Here is a 22,972-nt window from a genome sequence, read left to right as displayed (position 1 = left end):
CAGTACGTTTCCATGAGGGTGCACCAAAGACAGTTATTCAGCAAGCTAGCTTGAAATCAAGACTGGATTTCACTCTGAATGATATTCTCTAGTTCAACCACACCATACCAGCTTCATGCAAGGGTAATTGTACGGAATGCAATGATCTGTATTATGTACAAAGTCAAACCAGTACAGCCTTAAAAAAATCTGTGACCTAATGATATGAATTATCTTTCTCCACTATTAATCTTAATCCCCCAGTTACACTTTAGTGTTACTAAATGCAAGAGGGCAGTGATAAGGCACCAACACCTCCAACTGGAGTGAGTCAGGGTAGTACCAGCACAGCTGAGCACAGCAGGTGACAGAGTAAGGGCACAGGATGTAGGAAAAGGCTTTGCTGCCACCTCATGGGTCCTTTCTCCTTCCAGAACTGCAGTAGTGGAGGAACAAGGATGCTTGGATGCACTCAGCTTACCAAGTACCCACAACGAGAAAGAGCCAGCAGAACAAAAGCATACTGCTTAACACAGCTACCTTCTCCTCACTGCACTCTGTTCTTTTTGCAGTCAAAATTCCAGCTAGGAAATAAGAACAATCCCACATATTTGTTTCTTCCCACTTTGTAACATTACAGACTACGGTCTGGGTGGTTTCTGGATAAATATAAAAGAACACAAATCTTTCATTACAAGTCAATTTTTCAAGATTTTGAAACAAGGAACATTTCCAAATTCACATTTTTTTCAGACAGCTTCTTTGAAGAACAGAGCCTTCAGAATTCCAGCAATGGGCTCATCCATGCTGGCTGTAAATGTTTTAAGTCATTTTTACACCATAAATACTGAAGCTCTGAGAAAGGACAAGAGAAAAACCGAATCCAACCCTCTCTTCTCAAACTGTTGGTATTAACTGAAGAGCATAATTCACAAAATGTGGTTTTTTTCTCTTCAGAAAAGCTGTTCACAAGAACCCAACCAGTCCTTTCTGTTTCAAGAAATAAATTACCTGAAGCAGAAAACACTTAAAGTGTGACACCATTTACCTACTTCAAGAAAACACAAGTATCTCCCTCACTGTTATTGAAAGGTTAAATACCTATAAAACAATCCAGGAAGCACAACATAATAAGAGGATAAGCATAAGTAAGAATAAAAAAGAACATCTCTCCTAAAAGGATGAAATCTTAAGCGAGGGATTGGAAGGAAAGAAAAGTTAGTATTCCTGACAAAGGGAACCTGAAGCAGTTTATGTCACATACCCCAAAATACAAGTTTACTTTGAAAAACAGGAAAAGAACCTTCTCAAAAAGAAAGATGTCATTTTGGTGCCTACACAGAGCTTGTTCATGCCACCAATGAGTACCACAGACGCTGGTATAGCAACAAACCAGACCAGTCAACAGTTTCTGACAGATAAATGTCTGGGGTTAGAAAGAAACTTCCTCTGTGAACAGCTTGGTTTGGAGAGGGAATTCTTGCAGCTCCACAGGAAGCATCTGGTAGAGGCTAACACGGAAGGGTTACTGAACTTCACGGATCACTGGTTTCATTTTCTATAGTACCCTCTCTCATAGCTAGGAAACATTTTTTATAGCAACCATCAGTGAAAAGCCATTTATCTCCAGGATGGACTCTGACATCCTACACTAACATGCTTTAACGGGAAAAAAAGAAAAGAAAAAAATCCTGCAACCCTTACTTGGAATTTACTCAAACCTAAAGTCCAAGTAAATTCTGACACTGAGGCACATTTGGGGATTTCAAATCCAGGTAAGACTGTTCCCTCATGTCCATATAGAAGATATGGATTGCTTAAGTCTAATGCTATTCCTGTATCGCATTTAAAACTGCTTGCTCTTTGTTTTCCATGAGAAGCTTCACAGGTATGTGGGATCACAAGGGAAACACAAGATCGGATTCTTCATGCAGGGTCCCTACCACACAGGCCACATCTTTGTGCATTATAAGGCCACTGTGAGGTGGTGAGCAACCAAACAAAATCACAATTCATACACAGAGAAAAGTAGGATGCACAAGCAAGCATTTTGACTTCTTATCTGGCCAAGAACAAGATAGGAAGTCACAATTTAGTCCTGTTCATTTGCTCAGAAAGCAGATCTTCATACTGTCTCTTACTCCAGCAGGTTGTGAAGTGTCATTCCAGCCTCCACACTATAACCTGTCTACAGGGCAAGTACCCTATGGTTTGATTATTTTTTATGAAGCACGATGATCTCTAACACCATAGAAACTGACAGAGCATGAGAACATCACAAGCATAGGTGTCAGCAGGTTTATTTCTGGATCCCAAGACAACCACATCATGGTCATCTCATGCACAAGAACTTTCCCAGTATTAAGATTCATGTTATGCTACAGCACTGCAGGAATTGTGCATTTGAATTTTCAATGAAGAATATACTAGAAAAAAAAGGAACAAAGGAAGCAAATTAACCAAACCATTTCCTATTCAAACACAGTTCCATCCTTATAATGGAGTTTGCACTACCCAAGTAGGAGAAATTTCAGGCTAATGACGGAGAAACTTTCGCCAAAATGTCTCTTCCTCTCAGTGCTGAATGAACTTCAGTGTTCAATTCTAATTGTTACAGGTTGCTGCAATGTGTCTAGAAAGGCACTGCTTGTAAGAATAATGAATATTCCACAGAAACTCATGAACCAACCGTCTATTAAAAGGCTGCCAATAATTTCATAAAATTAGGCTAACCACCTTGTCTAGATTCTCTACACTCCTTCTTATGTCAACAAGTGTCAGCAATGTTCAGAGTGATTCCTGTTTAACACCATTGTAAGAGAGCAATGAGAGAAACTGAAGTGTGGAGCTAAATCCACATGGAAAGAAGAACCTATGTTACCAACTACAGTTTAGCTGATATTTAACAAGCATCATGATGCAAGGGTATCCAAAGCAATCTGAAGAAAAGAAAGCAGTCATTAGAGAGAGGACACTGCACATGTGAGATGCAGAGCAGCACACATGAGGAAAAGCACAGACAGCTCTAGGGCAAGGGGAACAGACAAATGGGATAAGCAGCCGGAATTGAGGTAAGCTCTGCTGGCAGAGACAGCAGGTTATGCAAGAGGAAACGAGCCGACAAGCAGGAAAAGCCAGAGCTGTAAAGGACTAACTTATGCTGGGGAACATGCCAAAGAATGGTATCACTAACACTCTGTAAGACACATGGGCCTGCCCTGTTCATACTGGTGAGCAGAAGAATCCTTCAAAGTGTGGAGAAAGAGAGGAGGAATTGTCAAGCAGCCCCTGACACTGCTACAGGAATATCACTGCTATGTAATAGGGATGGCAAGCAGCCACAGGCAGCAGCTGGCCATGACATTTTAGGGCAAGGTTTTGAAGAAAAAGCAAAGTAGCTCATATTTTCCCCCAGTATAAAAATAGAGGTAAGGTGTAATAACTGCTTCCCACCCACCTATTCTACACTCCAAGGCCTCTACACTTCCTAGTGGGAATGGGATATGTGGTTGGAAGAAAAGTCCCAGACATCAAGGAAGCATCCTGCTCTCTACTGGAAAACCTGAGCAGTTAAATCTGTTAATGATTTAAAATGATTTTTGGAAGTTTTACATTAAGAAATTCTTATCTCCTTGTCTGTAGTTAGCATAGTCTCCAGACCTCCAAGTTATTTCCCATTTGGACATCCCCCCCAGTCCCACATAGCTTTGGCTCCAGCCCATCCAAAAGCAACAGCCCCTCTGAAGAGCCAGCTGCTGGCCTGGGAGGCTGGAAGTGACCAGGAGTTAGTCTTCTTCATCCCCAGCGTTACAATTAAGAGACATTGACAAACAAGTACTGACTTAGTCAATTCTTTTTTCAATCACACTACTAAAGCTCAAGAACAGACTGAGGCTAAATTTAGGAAGATGCAAATTACAGTCAAACTTAGATGATTTTACTTGCATTATAACTGATTTTGAACAATGTCACCTTCAAATTCACATCTCTATTAGAACTCAAATCCAGCAAAGGATAGAAGCATGCGCTGAAGCTTTAAAATATACAGGCAACTCTGAAAGTTGGTGTACTGCTCTGGAATTTCAATGCTTTATTTTCTTCAGTATTTTGCTAGGTTGGATGACAAAATATCCAAGAATGCTTTGTGCACAGGGAGGGCATACTGAAATCAACTGTGCACAGTCTGGTTTTCTGGTTACATTGGGGTTTTTTAATGTTTCCACACCATTCTTCAAAGAATTTTTTAATTTTTTAATGTTTCCACACCATTATTGAAAGAATTATTTAATTTTTTAATGTTTCCACACCATTTTTGGTGTGACCTTTAGACAATGTCAGTATTTAATCAGTAGAAAGACTGAGATGGACATATAAGTTATCTTTTTTCACTTATTAAATAAAATGAGTGTTTTAAATTGGCTCTTTCCCTTTGACATTCAGTTTGGTGAAGCTAATTTTCACCTCTAGGTACAGATCCTTAACCCTTACAGGATCTCTTTAAATTTTATCCCTTTGCCAGCACATGCTCACACCACCATGAACATGTTCAGTGATAAAAGTCTGCAGGTTTTCAGTAGACAGGGAGGTCTTAATCAACAATTCAACTTCATGGACATCAACAGAATTACTTGAAAAACAAAAGGCTTTCAGTATCAGATACATTAAAATTATGCTTCACCTAAATTAACAGCAGTTAACACAAACTGCTTTATTTTGCTCAAGAGCGTACATGTTCATAAATGAGCAATGCCTGACCTGAATACTTAACACTAGTAATTTCATAAATCCATACAGGACTAGAACGAAAGAGACATAAATGCGTTAGTGGACTAAGCAATAGGATCACTGATGAAATTGAAACTTGGTTAATTGCAATTGGCAATGAACCTTACAGTAGTCTCTCATCCTTATGGCACACTGTGAACAGTGGATTCCTTAGACAAAGAGACTTGGAAATCACTGTGGTTAGAGCTAAATTAAGATTTATCTCCAGAGTGCAGCAGCAGCGAAGAACATGCTAGAAAGCACAAAAGAAAAGGGAGGTAGTACAAAGCTGGGAACAGATTCTGAGTGTTTGTATCATTAGAGGCCTCACAGACACTTCAGGCTGTTTTAATTCTACTGCAAAGTATTTTCCTTTTGACTTATTCATGTGAGGTCTGTCATTATTTACAATTCTGAGTAAAAATCCATATTTCCATATTATCCCTCACTAGGATTCTCAAAACATCTGACAGCATTAAATAAAGCTTAAATGGATGGGAATAACTTTAAATTTACTATTGTATACTGTAAATTTATGTCAAGAGAACTATCTGCATAAGTGGAGATTAATGTGAATCTGCCTAGAAATATTATTAAATCTTTCCATTATTTATATGAAATAGGAAAGCATTTTTTATTAGTATTATTATTTTGTAGACAGTAGTAAAACAAACTCATTCAAGGTCATGGAGAATTTGATTAATTGGTACATTCTGTCCTACATTTCAAAGTGTGGGACCATGTGATGAGAGGCTATAAATCTTTAGAGATCTTCAGTCATCTCAATTGCAATTCATGGTCATGAAACTTATTCCCTTGCTTTTCTGGATTTCTTTGACCACTATTTATTGCAATGCTACAATGTTTAATTATTTAATTGAACCCCTCTTCCCCCATCAGTTTCTCTAACTGTTGTTTATACTCCTCAAAATAGCTGTGTCCAGTGAGATTACTTTATCTTTCCAGAACAGAAAGTCAAAAGCTATCGGGAAGAATACCAAGTTAATAGGAATTGAGCACAATTAATGTGTAGGGGAAGAAAAGGCAAAGAGTCCCAAACCTGATAACTGCATCCAAGCTAAAACCTCTGTTGTTATTGACAGAAAGGAATGGCCTCAAGTAAGTTAACAATGAACAAAGTGCTCATTTTTCAGAATATAATGCATAGATATACGTAGGGCCCTTAAGCCAGAATAAATGTAACTAAAGCAGCACAGTAGAGATCAGCAGGCACAGCAATCAATGGTAGCATCAGTACCTGCACTGGCTTGCAGCCATGCTACCTTTACCCAGAAACAGATTAATTCATTTAAGCAGGACTCAAATGAGTCAGCAGGTAGACAGCAGCTTCTTAAAAGGAATTATGGCGTGGAGGGAAAGGGTAGTCTCAAGTCAACAGGAGGCATTCTCCATATGAAATGACTGTTGAAATGAAAACCCAGTTTGCTTTAGTTCTGAAACTTTCAAACATTATGTCAAAATAAAGTGTGGAAGATATATTGTGGTATTTATTCATGGGTAAGCAATCTAATCTGATGTCCAACCTCTATCTGTCTTCTCCAATAAAGTATTCACAGTTGTTTCAGTAAGTTGGAGAAAATTTTCTCTTTTGGATTATGATACAGTTATAATGCTTTCATATAGAAAACATCATTCACCCAAAAGAGTTTCATTTCAGTGGCTGTGAAGTAATTCCTGCAGCCATTATTTACATCTCAGAGACCTGAGAAGCTTAGCCAGTGTTTGCACAGCATCCAAAATGTCTGAAGAAAGGCTACTATAGATTATGAGGTTATTAAAACTCATGGAATATCCCAAGCCGATTCCTGCCCACAAGTCTGGTACCTTTTCCTATCGGCAGCCCTCTGGTTTCATGATCAAACAAGTAGTTTCATTCCCTCTTTATGTAACATCACCACCATCTGCTTACAAAAATTCAAAAGCATTCTGTGAGGATTTTACAGATTCCATAACCAGTGTAAAAGTCCTTTGTTCTCTGGATGGTTTAACTGGAGAAAACTTTAAGCTACTCAGAGAGCATGCTCAAGGGACAGGTAACAAGGCCAATTCCTTTTCAATGCTTTGTAACTTAAATGGAAGTACTGCTTACTTCCTATGTTCTTCTGCCCCCTAGTGAGCGTTGATTTTCACTCCATCTGAACAATTACATGGCTGCTTTATAATTTACATGCATATAGAAGTGCTGAAACACCAATCTGTTTTCTTTTTACAACCTTCAGAAGCATTCTTCATATTGTACTCCACTTAAACAAGTCAGATAGCAAAGAGCCTTTTCTAGGCCTACAGTACTAATATGCAGGGAGTGATTTTTACTGAACAGGGATATCAAAAAATCTCTTTGCACATTGTCAAAGAAAACTTAAATTTGTTAATTTCTATTTCTCTATTTTACTAGAGCTCTGAAGTTAGAAAAATCACACACACGTTCTTTCACAAATCACTGTTTAATTGTGCAAAAAATACAAAGAAAATAAAGAACAGGAGCAAACCCACTATCCTACATAAGAAAGGAAGGAAAAGTGATCCAGTTAGATCCTTTGATCTAACTTAGCATTAGGAACATCTATAGGAAGCCCCTCCATGATACTGCATTAAGCAGTAGCCAGTCCAGCAAACACTATTGTGCTAGTTAACAAATATGCTTACCAGTATTGTTTTCAGGATTGGGCTTGTGGAGAATAGCAATGAAGAAAGGAAATAGACATCACTTATTGCACTTACTTTGCCTGCCTTTTCAGTTATGTTACTTCATATGTAAATTCAATTTCTCTCTACTTGCTATGAAAATTTTTTGTACTATTCCCCAAAACTGGCATTGTCCAATATGAAAGGCCAAGGGAACAAAATACCTTCATAGGAATAACGCTTGTAAAATAAAATAACAGTCACAATAGAATTCGTTGCTTCTACAAAGCCTGGCAATGAAGCCTGTCAGAAGCTGGACAGTTAGATTTTGTAAAGGAAATGAAAGCAAACTGCAAATGGGATAAGTACAAGAATACAGAAACATATTATCTAACGCTGCCTCAAATTTACATTAGTATTTTGCCTCAGAACATGAAGGCAAAGTAGGATAGATGAGTAACAACTCTAGAAATAGCAACCACCACATATGAGTTGGAGGTAAAAGCTGAACAGTCAAGCCTGGCAGATGAGATAATGCTAAAACATGGAAAGTATCTGTTTACTGAAAGGATGCTATGACACAGAAACCCTGTATCTTTCCTAACGGCATTGTGTAAGGAGCATAAGAACTTCAAGTCCAAGTAGTCAGGGGAGTGAAACAAAGGGAGAAGCTTCACTCATTTGCTCCTTGTACACGCGTACCTACACCTGCAAGGGAAAGCATAGGAGTGAAGACAACTACTGTAAATAAAAAATTCACCCTGAACACCAGATCATAGAGTAGTTAGGGTTGAAAAGGACCTTAAGATCATCTAGTTCCAACCCCCTGCCATGGGAAGGGACACCTCCCACTAAACCATGCCACCCAAGAAGAGATCAAAGAGGTACAAACTACAAATCCAGGTCTGGAATACCTTTTCTGTAGAGCAATGGGATGGAGTATGTTAAAAGGTCATGCTTGGTAATGCTATGATTCTACAGGAAAGTTGCCCCTGCTAAAGTAAAATCAGTCTTTTGGTCTAGGAGCTGTTTTGCAGCCACATGATATAACTTAACTGTAACAATGACCATAGGTATTTCATCAAGAGGAATCTCTTCCTCTCAGAACATGGTCCTTTTGGTTACTAAATAAAATGGAAAAATACAATTTCAAGTTTGCAATTAAAGATTAATGTGTCAGAAGCAGGTGAGGAAGGTAACAACCTTTCCTGGGAGTATAATGCACAGACTTCCCAGCAGCAGAGCTGCACAATGGAGCTTTACCTGCCTTTCACCCCTCCAAAATGCAACAGAGGCTTCTACTGAAAGGTGGAATTTTATCAAAACTTTGGACTTTTGTACAAATAACTCATTTCTGAGTATCATTCTGTAGTCTTGGGACTGAAAGAATTCAGTACATTCAGTGTATTTCCATGTACTGCTATGGCAAAGTAGAAGAGATGGTGACTGCAAAAGCAGAGGAAACAGAACTGGTTATACCAGTTCTACCTCAAAGGGAATCCCCAGCTGACTATTCAGACAAGCTTTCCATTCCTCTACCTCACTAGAAATGACATGTCATTTGTCTCTAACACCACCTTGGATAAAAAGGTCAAAGGAGAGAAAACTATCACACTAGACAGGGAGAAAAGCTTTCTTTGTACACAAACCTTGGCTTAGTTGAGTGCAAGATTCATAACAAACAGCAAACATTTTGTTTCTCATTCTCTCCTCATAATGAGCAGTTTGGGAACTTTAAAGTTTTTATTGTTTTATTAGTGAAAACTTTATCGAAGATCTAGGAAGATAGAGAACTGGGCCTCCTAATGTTTGCCTTTGAAAAGTAGCTTTGCAAAGTACCTGTTATTGTGAAAAAGCAATGATGAGTGTTAGTGATTATGGGTTTAAGGTACCCCACTTTGCAATGTCCAAACTGAAGCACCCTAAAAGGGCCTGATTTTCAGCAGTGAAACAGACAGCATTTAAAAAACTTCTATACCCTAACAGCTGTCTCATACTCTGTATTCAAAACTAGTAGCATGACTAATATATCTTGCCCTAAACATCAAATGAAACACACAAAGCAGCAGTATTAGAATGAAAAGTCGTTCTATTCACCCACTTAAGAGGCCTTCTCCATCTCTTTCAGCAATGTTAAAAGATTTTACAAAGCTGTAAGGGCAACAAACACTGGAACACCATTAGTCCCGGGTGTTATAAAGCTGGGACAATGTTTGCCTAGTATTTACATTTTCACTGAATTTATCATTTCAGACAATAAAGTGATTGGAATGAAAACACCCTGGTCTAGCCAGAAGAGATACAGTTCCTATAATAAACACAAATATTGACAGTAACTAAGTCAAAATACATCGGCCTAGGAGTCATCTGTCAGATTTGGGATGCAACACAAGAGAGAATATACTTACTGAAACTTTCCACAAGATCAAGGGCAACGTGAGTAGCAATATCCATTCCAGTATTTATGTAAGACTGGCAGTTTTTCAAAGATGAAAGAGAGGAATCCACATTGTTGAACGAGATTCTTGCACCTCCTGGCATCTTGAAATCGTTACTCTAGAAATAACAGATACATTTTGAATGCAGCTTACAGCCAAAGAATTTGGGAAAGAAAACAGAAGTAGAAATAGCTAACCATAACACAATGTCAACAGAACCACTGAAGCATCAGAGAGCAGGGATGAAACCTTAGCTCCCAAGATGTCAGTAATTTCAGTGGAACTGCAATTCACCAGAGGTTTTCAAATCACCTCCCATTCAATATTAAGCAGAGCTACACCACAAAAAATAACTTGCAGTTTTCATCTATTTCATCTATTACTAAACCACAATGAAGTTCAAATGCAGTGATTACGTTCACTTGAAAATTACTGCTCTATTTCAGATCCAAAAAAGCCCACATGCCTGAAAATTTGCCTGTGTTTTCTAGGCATATTATCAATTAGGCTAGAAAGAAATATGATTCCTCACATCCAACTCGGCCTCACTAACAGGCCTGTTTCAACAATTGCCCCTTAGAACGAATAATCTAACAAAGGAGTCATATAAGAACATACTTAACAGTAAGACATCTAGGACAACAACATTCAAGTAAAAGCCCACATCACAAATGTTGCCTTCTTCCTCCAAAAATGCTACAAACTGTAATTACCAATGTTCCATTAGTACAGAACACAGTTGCACAGGAATCATGTTTGTCTTCTTTACCATCATCTTCCTTTCAACAAAGACCCAAACCTACAGCAAGGGCTAACTGCTTCTCCTCTGTCACTAATACAGTCTTCCAGTGGGTTTGCTTATGCTGTATCTATGTGACTGTTCACATCAGTTGGCTTGTTCTCAAAAATTCCAACTTCTGTCTGCTCTTCCTTCTTCATGTTTTGCCATAACTTGCTCAGACAGCTTGTAGCTAATCTAAGAAACACAAACCTGGTGTGCAGAATAACAAAAGAAAACCAACCCAGAAGTCTTTGGTAGACAGAAATACTGCATTAGACCACGCAGAGAATAACTGATATGTTCAAGGACTATACTGAGATCATATGGTGGAGGTAAAGAATGGAATCCACAGCCAAATTTGGGGTATATCAAAAGTTTTATCTGAATCGTACACAAAATAACAAGGGAGCTGTTCTATCAACAGTGGCCTTTGACAGGCTATAATCCAACAGAAAACTGGAAAATATCTAAATAGAAAGAAAGGGACAAGGCTTTGTTCAAGCTTTGCATACCTAAGGCTGTATCTCCCTCTGTTACTTTCCCTGGGACTTCAGAACTGCATCTTACACTCACCCTAATTTGAACAACGTTGCCACATTCCTCATGAATACTGTGCAGACTGAGACCTGAATACCTGTTGTCACGCTTTTTTCTCTCATACAATCATAGAATGCCAGGCTGGAAGGGACCTCAAGAATCATCTGGTCCAACCTTTCCAGGATGAAAGGCATGATGTAGACTAGATGTCCCAGCACCCTGTTCAGATGATCTTGGCAGTGTCCATTGTTGGGGAATCCACCACTTTCAGCTGTTACATTATTTAACTCTTTTTAACTTTAAAGCACTCATTTGTCACCTTAGCAAGACTATTTGTATAGAATATCTGCAATCCAAAAGTACACTGTTAAACAGCCATATAAAATCATGTTAGGAGCTTTATCTTTCTGAGCTCATCTAGTGTAACGAAGTTAACAGTGAGAACCTAACTCCCTTGTTGAACTTGGTAAATCTCACTGAGAAAGCCTGCTTTCTGTTGGAAATTTCACAGACACACAGTGAAAGGTAAGAATCTGAAAAAAAACCACAACCAACAGTGAAAAGTTAAAAAGGTTTTTTCACCATCTTGGCGTTTGTGGAAGCACAGAGCAAACTACACAGGCACAGGAATTAATGTTTACAATATTAAATCATACCACTGCATGGGTAGTGTCATCTTTTTGATGTCTTTTGGAAAGTAATTTAAGTACTTTTGGACACATTTCCGTTTTCTTTTAGTAAAAGATTATTTTTTTCTTAGAAACTGTTCATGTTCCCAAGCAGAGATTTCACTCTTGAATTTTCTAAGTGAATTCTTCAGCTTGCAATTGCCTATTCTGCCTTCAGAGGAACAGCCACACTCTTCACTGATTTGGTCCCACAGCAGTGTTTTTAAGGCACTCTGTTTTGCCTTGACGGGCTTCAATGGGTGCATCAACGAAGCACTTAGAATTTGCAACTACCAAGGCAGGCTTCTTTCTTTCAACAAGCGATCAAATGGTGCAGGCAGGATTACAAAGCGGCAAACTTAAAATCACAGTTCCTGTTCTGCCACTTAAGTATTTGTGCAAATGTCCTGATTCCTCTACGCTTCAACATCCCAAACTACAGCGCAGAGATAAGGAAATGTTACTTTTATAACACAAGATCTGTATGTGACAAGTGCTCACTGACTACCAGGATTAATGTTAAGACACGCTCTGCGACCATCCATTATATGGAGACTCTACCAAGCGGGACAAGAGCCCACCAAGCAGGAAGCCCCGCTCCCACAGCGCTCCGCCTTACCGTCCTACCCCCATGGCAAACCAGGGCAGCGAACCCAGCCCACCCTGCCTCCTTGCCAGCCGTGCAGAGGGCCCCGACCCCGCTTCCCCCCCCCCCCCGCCCACCTCAGCCCGCTCCCTCGGCCGGGACAGCGGCCGGGGAAGGCGGAGGCAGCCCGGCGCACCAGCAGCAGTTGCTGCTCACCTAATCCCAGCCACCGCGGCCCGCAGTCAGCCCCACACCGACCCCCTCGGCGGCAGGAGCAGTGCCCGGAGAGGCGGGCCTGGCGGGCAACGGAACCGCCTCATCACCCTGCGCCTCTCCACATGACGGCCCCGTCATGTGATGGGCGGGCTCGGCCGTACAGTGCCGGGAGCCGCCGCTGCCATCTCGCTCCCTGCTTCCCCGTTCCGCAGCACCCCGCGGGTGCGGTCGGAGCTGAGCACCCCCTCGATGCCGCTGCTTACCGCACCAACGGCAGGGCAGGGTGAGCCGAGAGGCCGCTGCGTGAGGGGAGCCGGCGGGAGCGACGGGTGGGGGAACGGTTGCTGGCGGGTGCCCGAGGCGCGGTTCAAACCGGGAGGGAGGGCGCCGGAGGGAGGGAGGGAGGCGGGAGCGTTCCAGCGGCCGGGGGACACGGAGGGAGTACCTCAGAGCCGCGTCCGAGTGCTGCGGGGTCTGGAGCCCGCCGTGGGCCTGCGGAGGTAGCTGGTGGCAGCGCCGATGCCGCGCACCTCGACTCCCGGTTCCCGTTGGGGATGGGAGAAGCTCTGTCCTCTCGGTTGTTTGGTGAAAAACCAAGCCAACTCGTAACTGCCAATAAATGTTCTCACTTGGAGTACTGTGTGTAGTTCTGGTGTCCCCAACATAAGGACATGCGACCCCAGGCAATGCTACAGGCTTGGGGAAGAGTGGCTGGAAAGCTGCTTGGTGGAAAAGGACCTGGAGATGTGGACTGATGAAGCTGAGCAGGAGCCAGCTTGTGCTCAGGCAGCCAAGAAACCAACAGCATCCTGGCCTGTATCAGCATTAGCATAGCCAGGGCAGTGATCATCCCGCTGTACTGGGCACTGGTGGGGCTGCACCTCAAATCCTGTGTTCAGTTCCGGGCCCCTCACTACGAGAGAGACCTTGAGGTGCTGGAGTGGGGCCAGAGAAGGGCAATGGAGCTGGTGAGGCGCCTGGAGCACAATTGTGATGGGGAACGTCTGAGGAACCTGGGGTTGTTCAGTCTGGAGAAGAGAAGGCTCGGAGGGGATCTTATCAGTCTCTACAGCTGCCTGAGAGGAGGTTGTAGTGAGGTGGGGGTTGATCTCTTCTCCCAGTACCAAGTGATAGGAGAGGAAGAAATGGCCTCAAGCTTCATAGTAGGAGCAATTTCTTCCCAGATGGGGTGCTCAGGCATTGGAACAGGCTGCCCAGGGCAGTGGCAGTATCACTGTCCCTGGAAGTGTTCACAAACCATGTAGATGAGACCCTCAGTGACATGGGTTAGTGGTGGCCTTGGCAGTCCTGGAGTAATGGTTGGACTTGATCTTAAAGGCCTTAAAGGCCTTTTCCAACCGAGCTCATCCTATGGAGCTGCTGGAGCAAATCCAGAGTAGGCCACAAGGATTATTGGGGGTTGGAGCTCCTCCCATATGAAGATAGGCTGAGAAAGTTGGGGCTGTTCAGCCTGGAGAAGAGAAGGCTGCGTGAAGACCTCATAGCAGCCTTCCAGTATCTGAAGGGGGCCTATAAGGATGCTGGGGAGGGACTCTTCGTTAGGGACTGTAGTGATAGGACAAGGGATAATGGGTTCAAACTTAAACAGGGGAAGTTTAGGTTGGATAGAAGGAGGAAGATCTTTACTGTAAGGGTGGTGAGGCACTGGAATGGGTTGGCCAGGGAAGTTGTGAATGCTCCTTCCCTGGCAGTGTTCAAGGCCAGGTTGGACAGAGCCTTGGGTGACATGCTCTAGGGTGAGGCATCCCTGCCCATGGCAGGGGGTTGCAACTGGATTATTTTAAGATCTTTTCCAACCATTCTATGATTCTATAATAAACACAAAAGCTTTTTTTTAGCAATGCAGTGCTCTCTTATCTTTCAGGAAACATATCAATAAATAAAACTGACAAAGAAATGCAACCACAGCATGGAAAAGCTGACCAGCAGTGTTATTCAGCGATAAAGGAAGGGAGCTGTATGGTTTCCACTTGCTATAGAAGTTTTCCCTGTTGCTAAAGCCTGTTACAGTCACTTTCAGTTGTAGCCACAAAGTGGCTACTATAAGCACTCTGAATGTGTGTGGGTTTGTTTTCACAGGTTATTAATGGCGCAGCTAGTGTTGTCATCAGACTTTCTTCTTCAAATAACCTAAAGGCTAACAATCAGACTCCGACTGCAGGACTCCTGCTGCTCTGTCACATCCAGCACCGCAATGGTTGATTTCCTAGCTGAAAACAATCTCTGTGGTCAGGCAATTCTTCGGATTGTCTCCTGTGGAAATGCCATCATTGCAGAACTTCTGAGACTTTCTGAATTTATTCCTGGTGTTTTCAGGCTAAAGGACAAAGCTGATCAACAGAAGTACGGGGATATCATATTTGATTTCAGTTACTTTAAGGTAAATCCTTTTACTGTTAAACTTGACCTTAAAATGTTGGTGTCCTGCACGAGGATGCTTCAGGTTATGAAACAGCCATTCCTGACTATTGTGTTTATTAGAAGCATTCTTCAGAACTGACTGCTACAACTTCTTACTTGCTCAGATTTACCAATAATTCACCAAAGCAAGATAGCAATTGGGATACACTTGCATCTTAACATTCTGATTCTGGGCTGTCTTGTTTTTTATATCCTTCTGATCCTACTCAGCCTCATCTCGCTCTTTTCAATAAGCAGAACAGCTTAGGGAAGGTTCTGTGTGTGGAGCCCTAGGCAGAATAAAAGTATAACTGGACCTACACGAAGCGTATCAGGGCAAGAAGGGGGTGGCAGTTGTAAGTGCATTCAAGAGTGGTCCCAGCTGCACCTTTCAGGATGTTTGATTAGTCACCCAGCCTGTGAACTTAAGTCAATACTGACTGTATAAAACTTGAGTATTGGATTCTGGGGGGTGGCATTATTATTTTAATTATTGGTGTTTCCTGCTGAAATATTAAGTTATACTTTCACCAGCAAGTTCTGAGCCTCTGCAGTTGATTGTTTTCTTTTGGAGCAGTAGCATGGGCAGGATGCCATCTTCATTTGGTTATCTGTAGCTTATTCTTTGCAGCCATGAAAACTGCTTTCCTGTTTGACAGTGCTGTGATTGTTTCTTCACTGCACTTGTTACTTGTGCTGAATAAAGAAATAAATCAGAAGAGTGTCCATGAGAAACCCTTATTTCCTGTTCAAAATTAAGCTTCTTGCAGTACCTATTTCCTTCTGTCATTCTCCAGTATGAATACTAAGGAAGTATGTAGGCTGACTTTATCTGGATTGTACAATACAAGAAGTGTCAATAGTAAAGTGTGTGGTGGGAGGAGGTTGTGGGATATTTTGTAAGAGTTGTAAATTTCAAGCACTGACTATGAGCCTTGGACACTGAAAACCCTTGAGCACAAAAGATTTCCCAGATAACATTAGATTGAAGTGCTTGATGGAAGTCTTCTTTTTTCTTACACAAATTACTTTAAAACTTAAAAGCAGATAGGTATAATTGATGAGAAATACAATTATCCCTAAAATAGCAGGATTTTTAAATGTTAAGGAAGCACAACAGTGCTGCTGCTTTTCAGAGTAAGCACCCCAAAAGCCATAAATGACATACTTCTAAAGCAGAGATTAGTGAATTTACATCTGTTTTCATTGCAAATGATTCATTTTGGTATTCATGATTCTTAGACTTACCTAATGAAGAGAGATTTGAGATTTTGAATATTCAGGCTGCTTACTTTGTCATTTGAACGTAATAGTGTGGGGCCTGTTTTTATCCTTTGTTTTATGTAGGTATTTTGCACAAGAAAAGCAGAAGAGCATTTTTAAAACCACACAGAAATTTTCAGCTGGTTGTTAACCTTGTTCTTTTAACTCTTTTGAGCTATTTTTACAGAGTTTTTATTGACTAAATCCCTTTAAGCCATGATCTCATCCTGTCATAAGTGGTCTGTGGAATGACGTTAACAGTATTTTCAATGAAATGTTAACAATATTTCCAATTAAACGTTAACAGTGTTTTCATTTCAGTGGCAATGGTAAGACCAAATGGTGGGTAGGAGAAATGTTGACAGTGGTAAATAGTCAGAAAAATTTGTGCCATTGCCTTAAGGAAGTCAGGCTCTTCATCCAACCCTTTTTCCCCACATATAGTTGTTAATGACATTAACATGTTTCTGCATTTATTTGGAAGACTAGCACTAAGCTAGATCCAGAGTCTGTTAAAAACAGGTCTAATACTTTTAAGCAGTTAAATGTATAAGGTACTAAGGTTTGTGGGCCTCAATGTGGGCCAAAATTTCTATCTGGGAAATCAATCAGATCAAATGTGTAAAGGAAAAAAAAAAAATCCAGCAGGGTGATTGTTCCCACTGCAAAAAGCACACAGTGGCTTCAGATATAGAATCATAGAATAGTTAGGGTTGGAAAGGACCTTAAGATCATCAAGTTCCAACTTTACTAAAAACATTAACTATTCTTTCCCATTTGGTTACGTGGGATAAATCTCATTTAAAATCATCGCAGGTTGTAAAAAGCGGAATTGATGTTCAATCATAAAGTAGGTTGGAAAACTACAGATCCTTGTTTTAGTAAGAAATGCTCATTCTGGTGTTGGGTGCCCAGTGGTTATATAAGTTTTCTGTTCTACTGAAGAGAAATCAAATAGAGGTCAAAATCAAATATTGTGTCTAAAGATGATTTTCTTTTCTTAGGGGCCTGAGATATGTGAAGGCAAACTGGAAGCCAAACCTGAGTTACTGGATTTAGATGAAGAATTTCGTGAAAATAACATTGAAATTTTGACAAGATTTTATCTAGCTTTCCAGAGTATACATAAATACATTGTAGATTTAAACAGGTACGGTATCTTAAATAAATGGGGCTTTTCTTAGACTAGATTACTATTTAGTCTTAATAATAAGAAGCTTTTTCCTTAGAGACTCAATACACTTGCAACTGGAAACCTGGATTGCTGGAGTGAACACTAACTTTTACTCCTGCTGTTGCTTACCAGCTTAAAATATGACTTGTAAACTTTTAACCTCACTACCTCATTTCCTCAGCTGTAAGCAGGAGCTAGTTTTTCTTCTTTATTGGAGATTGTCTTGAAGATTCCTTAATAAAAGGAGACTCCATATTATTAAACTAAGGGGTTTTTGTGGTCTTGCAAAACAGAATATCACATAGGTTTTTTTTTTCTTTAGTTTTCATTGGCCTTATTTTCCTGAGCCTAATTTTGCATTGGAGTTGCCATATTCTCAAATTTGCTACTCTTACCTGTAAAAAACTATGTGAAAGATATGTTAAATACTCTAAAAAAAATTTCTAAATAATCTCAAGCATAAGAATTGGCTTTGTTAATGATCTTGTATGGATTAATTTAAAAAATTAAATGTTTAACAATACTTACTAATAAGTAGTGATACTGGAATATCCTTTAGTAGGAAAAAATCTTCTGTTAATTTCAATGAGCATACTCTATTTCTAGCTCTACTTTCCAAATTGCAATTGAGATCAATTGATGGTATTTCCAGGAGATATTTTTGAGGTAACTTGAAAATAGACAGTTCTACTAAATTTTGGAGTAGAAGCCTTTACAGTACTCTCTTCTCGGGCTGCTCTTCACCATAAGAAGATTAAGAAGATATTAGCTGTAAGTTACAAAGTATACTCTAGTGTCTTTCACATACATGGTCAGGTTATGGAAGGAGGGTTTTGCCAACTGATTGACTCTAGGTGGGAGTTCCAGCCTCTCATTTTATATTAGAGTATCTGTTTATCTGAAAAACTCCGTGCTGCTTGTACTAGGGAGATGGTCTGATGTTCTGTCGACTTTCAGAGAAAATTGACCAGTTGAGCTGTGAGGACACATGAGTTGAGAGCGAAATAGTCAATGACCAATTGTTTGTTATAATTCTTAGATATTTAGATGACCTCAATGAAGGAATTTACATCCAGCAAACATTAGAAACAGTCCTCCTTAATGAAGATGGCAAACAGCTTCTGGTAAGTATTGAACCCTTTTGTAATAGTAGAAAATGACCCAACTAGTTTAGTGCCAAACTAGACAAATATTTCAGCTTACCAAATGCATGGAAAGTCTATGACTCACTTGAAGGAGGTCAAAGACCAAAAATCTGCAGCCATTTTTCATATTGCATTGACATACGTAGTTCACTTTGGGTTAGTTTGCCATTACATGTTTGTCTTTACTACAAAATTGTGTTTCTGTGATATCCTTTCTTCCTTCTTTCTTCTTCCAAACAGTGTGAAGCACTCTATTTATATGGAGTCATGCTACTGGTCATTGACCAGAAGATTGAAGGAGAAGTCAGAGAAAGAATGTTGGTTTCCTACTACAGATACAGGTAACGTATATTGGTATGCAGAAGCCCTCAAGGCTGAAAGAATGTAACATGCAGTATAATTAGTTAACCTGGCTTCTAGAATTGAGGTAAATGGAAATATCAACACATTTTTGATGGACTGACTATATACAGACAGACTGAGAACTGAGCAGAGCTCTCTGAATATCAGTAGAACTGCTTGCTTTAGCTCTGCTTGCAGGTCTGGCTGCAAAACTGGAGCAACAGATTTTTCCTTCCATCACAATAGAAGTTTGAAGACCAGTGGCGAATAAACACTCAGCTAAAGCTTTAATGCATTAGCTATGAAAGTATCTTAGGTTTCCAAACGTGCAAGCAAATTTTGGTGAAAAGTCCTATCTAGATGATAAATGTGTCACAGGTCAGACTTGTTGTAGTTACAGGGCTTGATTAGTCAAATCAAAGGTACATTGTCAGCATTATTGCATGACAGGATTTCAAAAGGTGTCAGCGCAAATCCTTTCATGCATACAAAAAGGGAGACATACTGTTACTATGCTTCTTTGTCTGTTTATGCCTCTTGGTATATAAACTCCTCTGAATATAAAGCTACTTGTTTCTGTTCCTGAGTAAAGTTCATTTTTCTGTTTGTGTTTTCTGTGCTTATCTGGGATTCCAGTAGGGACATCTATTAGTGTCCTCTTATAATATGATGAGCATTATATTCATGGAGTAAACAACCACAGATCTCCCACACCTTAGTCTCTCATCATTTTCTTGGAAGAAAGACATGGTTACAAGGAGAAGGGGAGGAGGAAACGGTTAGGTCCTACAGCTCAATTTTTGTTCCTTTCTTTTGTAAAACAGTGCAGCTCGTTCCTCTGCTGATTCCAATTTAGATGATATCTGTAAATTGCTCCGAAGCACTGGATACTCGAGCCAACCTGGAGCTAAAAGACCTCCAAACTACCCCGAGAGTTACTTCAGCAGGGTGCCCATAAGTGAAACATTCATTAGCATGGTTATTGGCCGCTTACGGTCAGATGACATTTATAACCAGGTAAGTTACTGTGAGATAAATGAAGGCTCTAAAGATGAATGGAAGATGGTTTTGCAGGTTAGTTACTCAACCGTGATATCCAAAAAAGAATAAAAATCAGAGAATTACAGTGGTTGAAAGGGACTTTTTGAGATCACCTCATCCAACCCCCTGCCTTAAGCAGGGTCAGCTATAGCTGACTGCATCCAGTTGGGTTTTGAGCGCCTCCAGAGGTGCAGACTGCATGACCTCTCTGGTCAGCCTGCTCCAGTGTTTGGCCAACCTTGCAGTAAAAAAACCTTTTTTGTTTAAATCATAAATGATTGTCTGCTCTTAGTAACTGTTTCCTTCTGAGTTTCCAATTCTTTTTATTACTGCAAAGAGATTTATCACCCCTCAGTAGACAGTGTGTTTAAAAAGGAGCACTAATATCACAGTTCTTAACTATGACAATTGTTCAGCTTACATAGTATCCTCCTTGCCTCCTAGTATCTATATAGTGTACTTTTTAATGCACCCCATAGTATTTTCAAATGGTTTATGTTGCATTATAATCTGTTCTGGTTTGTTCCCTTTCTCTAGGTTTCGGCATACCCGTTACCAGAACACCGCAGCACTGCTCTGGCAACTCAGGCTGCAATGCTCTATGTGATACTATACTTTGACCCTTCTATTCTTCACACTCAGCAAGCAAAAATGAGAGAGATAGTGGATAAATACTTTCCAGATAATTGGGTAAATATTAATTCTCTTTTAAATCTGCTCTCTGGATTTAATTTTATAGGAACAATTTACCTTATTTTTACAGTATACATTATAGAAAATAATCATGTCCTGGAACTAGAATAGATTCTTCAGCGTGGAAATCGTACTTTGTGCAGAGTGAAGTGGTCTGAGCCAAACCTTCTGAATAAGCATGGGAGGCTGTCTTTTGAAAGTACTGATTATCCTCTCAAATGCTTAAATAAACTACACTCTGATACCATCATGATAAAATGAATCATAGAAAAATCAAGGCTGGAAAGTATTACAGGCATCTTCTAGTCCAGCTTTGTCCTCCAAGCAGGGCTAACTTCAAAGTTAAATCAGGTTGCTCAGGCCTTGCTCAGTTAGTTTTGAAAATATTTAAATGAAGAAACTACATCTTCTGTGGGCACCTGTGGCTGTGCTTAATCACTGTCATGGTGAAGAATTTCTTCCTTCTTTACAACTGGAATTTCCCTTGCTGTAGATTGTGTCTGTTCCCTCTTTTCACTGTGCACCTCTGAGATAGGTCTGGCTCTGCCTTGTTCGTAACTTCCCTGTAGGTAGTAGAAGACCAGAGTCAGGTTCCACAGTCATCTTTCTTCCAGCTTAAGCAAACCAATCTCCTGTGCCTCTACTTACACAATGGGTCCCATTAAGTGTCTTAGTGGACTTCTGTTTGATTCATTCCAGTTTGTCCTTGTCTGTCTCATACTGAGGAGCCCAAATCTGGACACATGACTCTAAATGGGACCTTGTGAGGGCTGACTAGTTGGAAATAATCACTTCCCTCAATCTGCTGAGTACAGTCTGGCTGACATAGCCTAATGTCTGATTGCTTTTTGTGATGAGGACTGCAGGTCTGATCCATGTTAAGTTTGTCCACCAGGGTGCCTAGGTCCTCTCCGGCAGAATTGTGCTGTTGCAAGGGTTTGGTTTTGTCCCAGGTGAAGGGCTTTGTATTTATTATTCTTCGACTTCATGTGGTTTCTGCTGGTGAATTCTACCAGCTTATCAGAGGACACTCTGGATGGCAGTCTTTCTCTCCAACAAATCCCTCCACATTGGTGTTATTGAAACCTTGTGTAAGGATTCATTCTGTGCCATTCTCCAAATAACTTTAGAAGCAAAACCAGTCACTCTGTGCAATTCTATAGACCTTTTCAGATGCAGTGTTCAAAATGGAATTACTGTGTGTCTCAGTATTGAGATGTAGGATTTCCAGAGGCCCTAGTCTGCAAAAACTGCTACTGAAATAGGCTGGCATGTAATAATAGACTCCCTATGTAGTTTGTATCACAGGGAATCAGACTTACACGAATCAATTCATAGTTTCTTTAATCTCTGTTGGTTTCAAATTATATTCTCCTGGACCAGAAGTGGAACAGTGAAGAAAGGAGGGAAGACACTGTAAAAGCTTTCTGTATTACTAGACATTAGAACCCCTTAGTTTCCGAAATACTGAAGGCTCATTTTAGAAAGGAGAACTTGACATTGTGAATGTTTTATTATACCAGCATTTTTACTCACTTGACTTCATAGTACAAACTGTTACTTTAATACAGCACTTATTTTTTTGAGATGGGGTATGGATGAGCTGGCTGTATTGTACAGAATGCTTGACTCTTAGGCTGGTTTCAAATGATTGTTAGCAGTTGAAGTGTAGCCTTTTGAGGAACTGACATCTACAGGAAATAATGAGCTTCACTTCAACAATATGAGAGGGAACCTCCTATCAGCAGACCACTGTCCAGTTTGCCTTCACTGGCTTCCTTTTGACACTGTCAGAAGAGCTCAAAAGCTGACATTGTTCTCCTAGATGTGAGCATTCCTGAATGGAGGAATATTGAAGCAATAGTATGCCAAAGCTCATAATGCCACAGATCTGTATATCCTTCATCTTTCAGAAACCCGAGGCTTCCATTTTTAATCAAGTATCTTACAAACACGTGTAAATCAATCACAATTCTTTATTTTTAATCACATTCATACTTGGGCTCGTGGTCTGAAATCAATTCCTCTTTGCTCCTGAAACATCACAGCATGGAATCATTATTTCCTTCTCTTTGTGTTCACCAGAGAAGCATTAAATTACATCTCAATTTGGACCTTTGGCCATTTTCAGAGTAGGATTCTTGCAGATGGTTTCCCCCGAATCACAGTTGTTTCCCCAGTTGCTTTCACCCCATTTTCAGAGTAGGATTCTTGCAGATGGTTTCCCCCGAATCACAGTTGTTTCCCCAGTTGCTTTCACCCCATCTTCTGCATAGCA

At 40.4% G+C, this 22,972-nt stretch overlaps 2 protein-coding genes across 4 annotated transcripts in view; one reads left to right on the top strand and one right to left on the bottom strand.

Moving 5' to 3' along the window:
- NSMCE2 (NSE2 (MMS21) homolog, SMC5-SMC6 complex SUMO ligase) overlaps nt 1-12,950 on the bottom strand; it is a 130,005-nt gene extending 117,055 nt beyond the window's left edge. The window contains exons 1-2 of one of the 2 annotated variants that reach the window (XM_061373536.1): nt 12,879-12,950; nt 9,798-9,945 (exon numbers count right to left, since the gene is read on the bottom strand). In XM_061373536.1, the coding sequence (XP_061229520.1) occupies nt 9,798-9,930 (133 nt within the window). In that variant the 5' untranslated portion in view covers nt 9,931-9,945; nt 12,879-12,950. Of the gene's footprint in view, nt 1-9,797; nt 9,946-12,615; nt 12,765-12,878 lie in introns of those variants that run through there. The other variant, XM_061373535.1, reaches the window with a different exon arrangement.
- Nucleotides 12,794-22,972, top strand: part of WASHC5 (WASH complex subunit 5) — a 29,728-nt gene continuing 19,549 nt past the window's right edge. For both annotated transcript variants that reach the window (XM_061373509.1, XM_061373508.1), the window contains exons 1-7: nt 12,794-12,898; nt 14,716-15,016; nt 17,304-17,449; nt 18,513-18,597; nt 18,859-18,959; nt 19,785-19,977; nt 20,539-20,691. In XM_061373509.1, the coding sequence (XP_061229493.1) occupies nt 14,831-15,016; nt 17,304-17,449; nt 18,513-18,597; nt 18,859-18,959; nt 19,785-19,977; nt 20,539-20,691 (864 nt within the window). In that variant the 5' untranslated portion in view covers nt 12,794-12,898; nt 14,716-14,830. The remainder of the gene's footprint in view (nt 12,899-14,715; nt 15,017-17,303; nt 17,450-18,512; nt 18,598-18,858; nt 18,960-19,784; nt 19,978-20,538; nt 20,692-22,972) is intronic.

The sequence above is a fragment of the Neopsephotus bourkii genome, unplaced genomic scaffold, assembly GCF_033783945.1.
Source record: "Neopsephotus bourkii isolate Nb327-2 ecotype Australia unplaced genomic scaffold, CSIRO-AGI_Nbou_v1 NB_1630, whole genome shotgun sequence".
In the NCBI taxonomy this organism is placed as follows: domain Eukaryota; kingdom Metazoa; phylum Chordata; class Aves; order Psittaciformes; family Psittacidae; genus Neopsephotus; species Neopsephotus bourkii.
Note: the sequence above shows the minus strand (reverse complement) of the source record. Positions and strands in the feature narration are given on the sequence as shown.